The sequence below is a fragment of the Neodiprion lecontei genome, chromosome 4, assembly GCF_021901455.1.
Source record: "Neodiprion lecontei isolate iyNeoLeco1 chromosome 4, iyNeoLeco1.1, whole genome shotgun sequence".
NCBI classification, from domain to species: domain Eukaryota; kingdom Metazoa; phylum Arthropoda; class Insecta; order Hymenoptera; family Diprionidae; genus Neodiprion; species Neodiprion lecontei.
Window position 1 is genome coordinate 24,854,334 of NC_060263.1, and position 11,069 is coordinate 24,865,402.

The 11,069-nt window shown below is 41.9% G+C and overlaps 1 protein-coding gene across 2 annotated transcripts in view; it reads left to right on the forward strand.

Moving 5' to 3' along the window:
• Positions 1-10,657, forward strand: part of LOC107227344 (tyrosine-protein kinase Dnt) — a 31,753-nt gene extending 21,096 nt beyond the window's left edge. Inside the window, exons 2-8 of one of the 2 annotated variants that reach the window (XM_046738625.1) lie at positions 3,418-3,545; positions 5,366-5,772; positions 6,089-6,274; positions 7,216-7,348; positions 7,742-8,034; positions 8,650-8,809; positions 9,138-10,657. In XM_046738625.1, coding sequence (XP_046594581.1) covers positions 3,418-3,545; positions 5,366-5,772; positions 6,089-6,274; positions 7,216-7,348; positions 7,742-8,034; positions 8,650-8,809; positions 9,138-9,386 — 1,556 coding nt within the window. In that variant the 3' untranslated portion in view covers positions 9,387-10,657. Of the gene's footprint in view, positions 1-3,417; positions 3,546-5,365; positions 5,773-6,088; positions 6,275-7,209; positions 7,349-7,741; positions 8,035-8,649; positions 8,810-9,137 lie in introns of both variants that reach the window. The other variant, XM_015668459.2, reaches the window with a different exon arrangement.
• The last annotated feature ends 412 nt before the right edge of the window (positions 10,658-11,069 follow it).

Genomic DNA, 11,069 nt, shown 5'->3' on the forward strand with positions numbered 1-11,069 from the left:
GCTGAGATTCATTTTTATCTCATACTTGCTAAGGTTTTCATTTCATTCGTGTATACCATCGTTCGTGGGAATATCGTTGTTGGAGATTTCTTGACGCGCCTTTTCCTCTACCCAACGATAAGTCTTTTTTTTTTATTCACAGTGAATCCCATTCACCCGTCAACCTTTTGAAACTAAAAATTGCTAGCTTTGGAACGTTTCTTCTATCCTAAGCTGGTAACTACGAAATTTTCCACGTTTACTATAGAATATATTTACATATTCCTTTATAATTATTACATAATCTTCACTAGAACTATAGATACGTAAACATACGTATCCCGTGGTTGGCACACACCCAGTCAGCACAGTCCAATCACTCGTGACCAAAGGTTTCTTGGAAATCCCCCTTAATCTTGTGAATCAGATTCGCGTGACACCGCATAAGAGGGGGATTGATCAATATCTCCTAGTCATGGGATGCATGCTGTTGAATGGCGGACGAGAGCATTCGTCAAATTGGAAACCTCGGTCCGTCAGTCGTGTGCACTCTCGTAAGAAACGTCGAGGAATGCACGCGACATGCAGGCGTTCCGGTGCGAGCGGAGCAACACCTGCCCAGCATGTGTGCCGGTGGTAGAACTCGGAGGTTTCACGGTTAGGGGAGTCTGAGGCCGGCGGCGCGAGAACCGGGGTGGAGTTGTTATTTATTTTCCCTGTCAGGACCTATTGACAGCCTCCCTAAATCAGGAAGAGGATATCCTTGTTACTCGAAGCAGAAAAACCCCGGCTCCTCTGATTCTTTCCATTCGGTGTCGACTCAAGTTCAGTTCCCAACAATGCCACTGCGTCTTACAATCGGGGTATAACAATAATTACTCGACATCGCGAGGGAGGCAGCTGAACAAAATTAGCTCTAATGGGACCGTATTGAGTTCGATCCTCCGGCACATTGAAGTATTGGACGTATAATTTATTGCGAATTGGTTTGACCTCGATAGTCCCTGATTTTGTGTGCCCAAAGTCCAATAACTCACGGTCCCTTTGTTTCTTTCATCTCTGGAATGGCATAGCGGTCGAGGTAATCAGAACCGGGGTCTATAAAATATCGAATGTCGAATATACTCGTATATCGGATATCAAATATCGCTTGTACATTGCGTCAGGCTGAACCCGCAAACAAGCGAGCAAATCAATAGACTGTAATTCTGTAAATTGTTGAACAGACTTTGAAGTGCCTTTCACTATAATGATCGATTGCACGAAATTCACTCTATGCAGTCTCACATGAAAGACCGAGATGCCGCCTTCATTTCCACGAGTGCACAAAAATAACGTACCAAGAATTTTGATTCGCACCAGGATATCGTGCTTGCAACTTGTACGCCGGTTTTTAATCGACTGTTCTAAAATAAACTTACCGCAAACTCGTCGTCAACTGAGATTGTGTGATTCCAAGACATGAACTGCAACACTTCAAGTGAATTCATAGTCACACTTGTTACTACTTGAATATGAATAATTTCTACGGATTCTATCTAACTTCTAGTATGATCAAAACCTCGAGTCGCATCACTTTCAGCCGTTCGTAGTGCCCGCCAACAAAAAAAAAAAAAACTAACCAACGTGGTTAATTTCGGTATCCTGAAGACTTCTCGTTTTCTACTTTGTTACATGATGTAAGGAAATAAGGAGAAACAATGCGCATACACTTTAGTTGAACCATTCAGAAAACATATCCAAGGTGACGTCATGTAGGCTCGATATTTTGTCCTTTAGTGTTTACATTATCATTTTTACAACTTTTGACTGCACAAACTGGCAATCTTCAGCAAACATAATGTATGGAAATAAATAAGTAACCTCAAGTAACCTATTTACGTGATTTCTGTGACGTCACCTTGGATATGCGCAGACTGAGCGAAAATCGGTCTTCAGTTCCGGCACACCTTATTTCCTTACATCATGCTTTGTTAATTGAAAAAACGTCGCTGTAAGATCACCGCCAGATTTAAACGTGATCCTGAACTCCGTACCTGGAAGAAATGGCCAAGGGGTGAGGACTGGTCCCTAACGACGTCCGGCTCCGTTGCTGCGAGCCCTCGGGTCACCATGGGATATGCCAATTTCGTGTATCTCAGATTTACCCTGGAGAGGACTTCGCTTCTCCTCGAGGTCCCTGGCGTGTAATCGAGGGGCAAGATCTCCGGGGACCTTTCGGGCGACGGACCAACCTTCGGGTATAGTGCGCTTTTATTTTCTGACTCATCCTGCTGGCCATTCGTTCGTTATCGGATACACGATGCCCGTAGTGCAGTGCATCGCAGTCCAGCAGCCTACTTGTCGGATCCCTTCTCTCCGGAGATGGGTTCTCGATAAACGCCCGACGACTCCCTCGCGACATATCAAACAAACCAACTATGCTGCCCCTGGCAGTAATGTACTCACTGGCCCACCGACGCCCCCCTACGCTGCTTTCAAACAGTCACCACACCAACCTCTGACGTCTCATCTCGTGTTACGTGACGTCATCTAATATGTTTAGACGCATGAACGAATGGTGCATTTTAGAAATACGACGGACCTAGTTTCGTTTGATTTTCTGAGATGCATTAGATTTTAATCTGCTCTGATTAAAGCCAAAAGAATATAGAAAATTGAAAGATCCGTTGGTGATTGGTAATCGTGGTTTTTTTTTGCCCTTCGGTCGTCGTACTTTTATCTCTTCAGTTAATTACTGCGGCAAATTGAAATGGTCCCATGGTCGCATTCGGCGCCAATAACACTTGTCGTAAAATATGATTACGTATCTTTATAGACCTATAATACGAATTTGTTCTCCATAAAATAATAGTGCCTACTTTGACGAAAACACAGATTTGTCTTAGGAAATTCCTGAGGGAATCACTTTATGAGTGAACGTCTACAAATGGGGAAAACAGCAGCAATAATCCGAGGAACTAGAGTTGATCAAACTATTCAAAACAATCACTGACACAATATAATCGTTCAAAGTGTCTGAAACTCATTTTAGCTAATTAATCATAAGCAGGCGCTAGATTTATACAAGTAAAGAATTGACTAGTTGTTAAGGAAATTGTTATATTGCTGTTATTCGTTTCGTGGCCATCTACGCCCGTGAACAAAAAGTCGCGTGTGAGGATCATTTGTGTACCTATTCTACGGAATTAGTCTCGAAAAATGTTATTCGTACGGTAAATGCTTCTTCTTTTCTCAAGTGTTCGAGGCCGTAAAAATTTTAACGAAATCGTACAGATCTATTGCTACAATGATAAATACGCTTGGATCACGAGTTCCAGGAAGCTGATTTACTGTTTGAAAAATAGTGCAGTTCTTTAGAAAATTATTACCCCCTGACATACTTGTGAACATTGGACTTGACCATAACCATTCATAAAAAATTCCATCTTGTTCCAGGGCTTCAGGCCGAGCTTTACTACGTTCGCAGCGGTGTAATCAACGAGTATGCAATGACGTTCGTGGTCCCGGTACCGGCGCAGGTTCACAAGCTGCACTTTACATGGGAAAGTCTAGCAGGTAGACCGGTAAGTCGTTTGAAAACAATTGCACCGTACCTTCTAGCAAAATATGAACTGATATTCTTTGTGGGCAGGTAAATGCACGTGTATATACGGCTTGTCCCGGCCGTAACCATTCCGGGTAAAATGTATATATTTCAGCTCGTAAAGTGCAGCCGCGGTTGTGTACCCTTCGGTAATCATCCAAGCTGGCAAAACACTTCCAAGATTCGCCGTATGGTTACACGAGCGTATATAATTCCGACTCTCCGCTCCTTGCATCATTCGCGAGCCAGCAGACCGCGTGTATCCACTCTTATCGTTAACCCAGCCATCGAAGCGTGCGCGCAACTCTGCAACCCATTTCGTCCGCCCGTTCCGCAACCTGGTGAAGATGCTTACTGATGCGCGCTGCTGCCCAATGACGCAAAACGAATCGTATAAGAGTATCACGGAAAACCCGCTACTGTAGCAATCCGGAATCTGTTGATTGCGATGAGCTTGTGGAAAAGACGAAAGTGTGTTTTTCCCCCATAGAATCACAGTATTGCTTCCGATGATCTCGGGAAATGATCGATGCACCTAGGTTCTTGGGATAGGAGAAGGAAGATCGAACGTAAGGAGATTAGCTGCAAGGTCTGTCCCCCTAATGCCCCTGATAACTCGTATTTACTTTGAACCGGGAAACTTGAAGTTCATTAGGAACTCAGCTGTTGGACAACCTGAAAACGACCATAAGTAACTTTCTTGGAAAACTATGCACTGCGCTTATCCTCCGGAATAGTGAGGGGCGGGAGTCTTCGCTGAAGAATTACAGCTCTCAAGGAATGGCAGACTGTACGGGCCCCGAAATTCACGGCATGTGGCGTACCTCGCGGTGTCGGATTGACTCGTTCAGGAGGAGTTTAAAAGAAATCCACAACCACCCGGGAGGGGACAAAGTATAGCCACGGCTTGAGCCTCCTTCGGGTTGACACGGAAGAGTGACGAGCTGCTCGAAGACATCTGTCAGACGTCTTGACTTAACGCACGCGGTCGGTGTCCCAAATAGCTTTAAAAGGCCCGAACACGCGATCCTCGGCTGGTTGACCAGTGGTATTGGTACCTGCGATACGCGCACACGGCGCACGATGCGAACACAGTCACTTTGACCGGAACTTGAATTCTTTCGAACTGCAGAGCACGATGAGCGGTCGATTCGTCGCCAATTTTGCCAACTGCATTTAACGCTTGAGTTCCTCGCAGCTGAGCACCGATCTGTGCAACCGGATGTCCTTCTCTTTTTGTTTTCTTCACAAATCGTTCTAGACTATTGTGATCAGCGCGTACTCGCCGAGTTTATATATACGTATATACCTATAGAAGCGGAAATTGACCCGCTGGGACGGAGAAAAATAGAGGGCTGCAAGGATATTGCATTCGTATTGTATCAACATGAAAAATGAAGATGATTAAATTGGAGATTATCTCATCTCAAATTTCGATTGGTTTCCGAAGTCACATCATGCGTGTTCTCCTCATGAATTACTCACTCGATACTAAACTTAAAACTGTAATGTCTTTCGTTGTGGTGCGATTTTTAGTTTCAACAAAACGCAGACGGATGATTTTCGGATTCCTTTGCACGAACAGCGGTTCAGAATAGACAAATTCTGGTTCGCGGTATTGTCTTATTTAACACTAGAACTACCAGACCAGTCAAAATGACTCGTTTTACATGTTCACTTTAAAATCCCTACTTTGTGTCAAATTTTTTCAAATAAAAATTCAAATAAAGAAGAAATTCTGACGGCTGATCTGTATAAATTATATACGTTTTCAATTACTGTCAACCATTTTGATTCCAGCTACCTTATGCAATGTCGGTGAACATCAGCAACCCGTCGGCGTTAACCAGTTCCTTGAACGTCTCTCAAGTTGGTGAAATTCCAATAGGCGGAGTGCAAACTTGGGCCTTGTCTCTAAACTGTGGGCCATACGACGCAGAGGTTGATCTTGCGCTTCGCATCGACGTTTCGCGGTCTCGTTATAACACAACGAGCGTAGTTCTTCGCCGGAAGAAAATATGCCTGAAGGATAACGGGTATCCCGGGCCGGAAGAAGTCCTCGTTGCTGCCCCCGGGTCCAGTTCCAGTGGCCAGATATTTTACGCCTCCATAGGCTGCGCTTGCGCCTTCGTTGCGGCCATATGTGTTCTCGTCATCGCGTACTATGTGAGGGACAAGAAGACCCGAAGACATAGAGATCCTCTGCAGTAAGTAATCCTGAGAAACCTAAGGATGTCGGAGAATTTTTTATCAGGAGAAATTTATTAAATTTCCGTTTCTGACATGGGAAAATCAAATTTTGCATTCTTTATGGGGAACGATTGTAATTTTAATGCTAGAAATTTTACGTTCTCGAAACACTTTTCCTTAACTCGTTCATCCATTCGTTCTGGTAAACGAAGTTCGAAAAATTTTTCGGTGGAATATTATGGGCCACTTTGGCAGTGTTTGGATAGGAGTGAAAATGGTTGGAACTTTTCGACCGATGATAAAGTAAACCGGCTTTTCATCTATCGCCTCCAGAGAGTCACGGGGCCTCAGCTCTGCCTGCAGCGTAGAAAGGGGCGCGGGTGTTGGTCCAGCTCAGACCTTCTTACCTCCGGAAACACCCCCGCCTTTGTCGGCTGCTTCAACCTCCAGTTACAGGAGATTGGACGACAGACCCAGCCGAGAACTGCACGAAAGGATCCAGGAGATAACCGTTCAAAGGTTTGTTAATGGTTTATGCGTAAGCTGTTGTGACGGGGTTCTCAAAGGTTCAGAAAATCTGGAAAATGTAGGGACATTTGTCTCAATATCCGGAATTCACAATAGTTTTTTTTCTCTGCCGAATCTTATTCCGGCCTGTCACGATTCGCAAGTTACTGGATATTTTGATGTATTATCATTTTCTGAGCTGGCAATGTGATTGTAAAATTCACTCATTGTTAGGGTTCTAATTTCATGAATACTACTTTTATCTCCGAAGTCCGAGTGCTTGACCACTTGCCACTTTGTATATATACGTCAGATTTCAAGCTTGTACGATTTCGTAAGATATCACATGGTTTCAAATACTTTATGGAATTTCGAAATATTTTATAGAACTACAAAGATATTAGAGATTTCAAATGATTTCAGAAGATTTTATGGAATTTCAAATGATTTCAAGAGGTTTCCAATAACTTCGCGTGATCTCATGAGTAATGTACACCGAGTTCCAAACGCGGTCAACCCCTCGCCAAAGTCCAAAGTATTTGTATTCTATCTCCAGAGCTCAATGTTACGTATCTTTCTTTAGAATATTTACGACAATGTCATGCACACATAGTTCCAACTCAGGGCGAAAAGTGCTTTCTCAACATGCGGACGTGAGTTAAGGACGATTTTTCACGTCACTGTAGGACCGCGTCGACGTAAAAGGTACAACGATCAACAGCTCGATGCCTGAAATAAACTCTGTGCAGAGCTTCGGAACGCAATAGGTTGATCTATAGTCTTTACACGGAGTGAGGACGACGTGCACGTTGGTCTAATTTAGTCCGTTTCGAAAATAAAGGGCTGCTTGATCGATGTCGATGATCCTCGCTACGTGGAACAACTATTCGACCATCGACGCGTCCCCTGGTATGATTTATTCAATCAGTATTCCTTCCCATCTCAAGGTGCAGAGTTCGCCTACTGAGCATCGAACTTGAGGGCACTTTTGGTCGAGTATACAGGGGCAGCTATCACGAGGAAGGCGCTCAGGCGCCGAGGGACGTTCTCGTCAAAACTGCCGCCGAACACGCCTCTCAATCACAGGTGAATATCGAGTTCCAAAAATAAATAAAACGTAAGAAAAAATAGTAATGTGCCAAAGTTTGGGAGATCAAAATGAATCACCGTTCAAAATGAAGATAAAAAAATTTGCCTCAAATATAGAAGCGATCAAAACTATCTTGATTTACTAGCAGTGGCGAAGAAAATACAGACCTAAAGAAAGATCGTCAACAGGGTCTCGAAATATTTGCAAATGTTTGTTCTCCTTTAATTTTTCAGAATCACCAGAAAAATGAAGGTAACATTAGGTACTTCTTTCAGGGTTATCCGTGAACTTGACTTCCTTCTCTCCTCAAAACTTTTCAAATCAAATCCGATTTAGCCGGACTGACTTAAATCCGCTTTAAACGACAAAATACCGTTGCTCTTTGACAGGTCGCTTTGTTGCTTCGCGAGGGTTTGGCTTTATACGGACTCAGTCATTCGGCACTGCTCCCAGTCTTGGGTGTCTCCATTGAAGACAGAGGCGCGCCGTTCCTCTTGTATCCGCACACCGGCTACAGGAACATGAAGAGGTTTTTGGTCAGATGCAAATTGAGCAGCGAAGGCCCCCCCAGAGCTCTTACTACTCAGGGTGTTGTAGAGATGGCTCTACAGGCTGCCAAAGGTGCTCAGTACCTCCACAAGAAACGCCTCGTGCACAGAGACTTGGCCGCGAGAAACTGCGTGTGAGTTTTTTTGCAGTTTCTAACTATTTATGCGACGCATTTGTTTTACGTCTAATCTTTATCGTCTCACAAACCGATCAGCTTGTTCAATTAAGGATGCAAGTCGAAAACCCATATTTACTATTAATTTTGTTACGAAATAGTCGTAACTTAAGTATTTATCTTATTATTATACGCGTAAGTTACGAAGATATCTTTTAAAAGTGGATAAATGTAGAATACTGGAATCACACAAAGATTTTCTTTTTTCTTCGGGTGTCAATTCAATATTGCTATTTGTTGTTCATTATCAGTTTCGGTGCAATGTAGTAAAATTATATATTTCATGATGCCAACGTGATGGAGAAAAAGTGTCTGACTGTTAATGACTTTGTAGAAAAAGTCTTCTGAATAGAATGAGTCATCGTGGAGTGAAATCAAACTAATCATACCACATATTTATTCATTTTTAAGTAAAATTATTTGTTTAAATTTAAAACGAAACGTTGGTATCTCCAATTGTATCATCAAGCGCGAGGTTCGGCAAAAGTTTTTAAAAAATTTTTTATTTTTATTTCGCTCATCGGAAGTATAAACGCCTTAAAATTTATCATGATCCATTTTTCGAAATTTCAGAGTGGACGACGACTTGAGAGTCCAGATAACGGACAACGCTTTGGCCAGAGATTTGTTTCCTCAGGATTACCATTGCCTGGGTGACAATGAAAACCGTCCGATCAAATGGCTAGCCATAGAAAGTCTGACAAACAAAACATTTACAACTGCTTCAGACGTGGTAAGATTTAAAAAGTCATAGTTCTAGTTAATGGAAATCACACCAAATCTGGTTACCAACTTATGACAAAAGATTATATTTTTTCCCAAACCCTTTAAAAATTCGTCATTTCATGTCGGCCCGCTTCCGAATTGGCCTGAAACGCGCTACTTTCAGCCTACTTTGCATGCACGAAATGACGCGTTTCAAAAGGGGCGGACAGAAAGTATTTTGTACACCACGGGCGGAATGTGAAAAATCGCCTCCTAGCCGCCCTTGATACACGATATACCATTTCTTTTCCCTGAAAGTTCCACTCCATGTGGGATAACGCGTATATTTATTTCAGTGGGCCTTTGGCGTTCTTCTATGGGAGTTGACCACCCTGGCACAACAGCCGTACGTCGAAGTCGATCCCTTCGAAATGGCCGCGTACCTGAGGGACGGATACAGATTGGCGCAGCCGATAAATTGTCCGGATGAGCTTTTCGCCGTGATGGCATACTGCTGGGCGATGTCCGCTGACGAGAGGCCGACTTTCAGCCAGCTAATTGTGTGCCTGCAGGATTTTCACACGCAACTGACGAGATACGTCTGAGTTGACAACGAAGGGGGAAATAGGAGAGTTGAAAAACGCAGAAGAATAAAACGAAAACAATAATCAATAACAAATGTACAAATTTAGTTTGATTCCGAGAAATCTCAACACGTATTGCTGTATGATCTATATATCTGTAAATATTTTTTTTCGACTAGTGTCTGTTGTAATTTTATAACGAATAACTAATTGCCGGGTCTACTTTAAGGGGTGAAGAAGTCCAGATCTGATTATCAGCTTGCCGGGCGTCAATTGACCCTGAAACTCAGGGTTAAATCGAAGAATGTCTAAGTTATCGAGAAAACGTCCAAGAATGTGTCGGTAAAATCGAAAGTCGTGAATAAACGATAGACGATAGATGTCACGATTAAACTCAGGTGTGTAGAGTTCCAGTTTTGTGTTGTCTTTCTGTACATACGAACCACAGTGAAGTTCAGTTTTAAATCGAAAGTGACAATGATTCGCGGTTGTTATACTTAATTTAGAATTGTAACATAACTAAACGAGATTAAAGAGACTAAACAAGTATACAGTATGCTCATATTCTTCCAAAATTTTCCGCGAACTATTATACTTGGAGGGAAATACTAACAATAAAAGACGGTATTCCTAAACAAAGGAATTTGAGACGGATTGGAAAATTGACTTTCAAGTTTCAGTTGACGCTCTGGTCTCGATGCGATCAGAGAGAAAACAATTCTTCGTTGATTGTAACTATCGCTACGCTTACGTGCGCAGAATTGTATGCAACTGACTATTAAATTCCGTATCGATCATTATTTGACAACACGTTGAAACTCCAAGGCCACGATTTTCACGCGATGAGAAAAGATAAGTTATGTTACAGGGGGAAAAAAATTAGCAAAAGATTGACTGCGATCAAGTTACTAAAGCAAATTCGGTGCCCGTGAATTATAAGCATACCTATGATATACGTATACGTAATTAAATTAAGGAAAAGAAAGAAAAGATTTTTGCTGTTGGCAATTCATCACTGCCAATATTTTGCAAATTTATTTTATTATTCCTGAAATTTGAAGAGAGTAGATAATAAAAGAAAATATACAGTTAAGACTAGATTACAGATGTGTATATGAGAATTTTGTATACCGCTTTGCTCGTGAAAAAAAAAAATGAAAAAAAAACTATGAACGTTCGATGTGCCAATTTTTGTATTTTTGTATATATTTATTATAACCTAAATACCTTTGTAAATAGATAAATACATACTATAACTTTACATGTGCTAAACAACATAACTACACGATGATTACAATAAACGTGTCATTGTTTCTGTAACCCGCGTCATTCTTCTGTTTGGTTTTATTTAGTTAACCTGAATAATTATTCGCATAAGTTAATAAGATTTTCTTACAATTTTCTAGTAATAACTACTGAAAAATAACTCACGCACTTGAAGATAAAATAGCTCGAAAAAGGACGTTCACGAAGGAATCATTCGTCAAGCTATGAAATATGTCTTGTCTGAGCTCCCAACCCTGTAATTCATATCTAGTGGGCGGGTTGGGTAACGAAATTAATGGTGTTTCGGTGACGTCTTGTTTAAAATGACAAATGACAAACGTTCTTTGAAATCGGATATCAAACGAAATTTATTCTCAAAAGGATCGTGACATCTGCAACCGAGTTAAAAATGAGACGGGACCTGGCACATGCTTCATT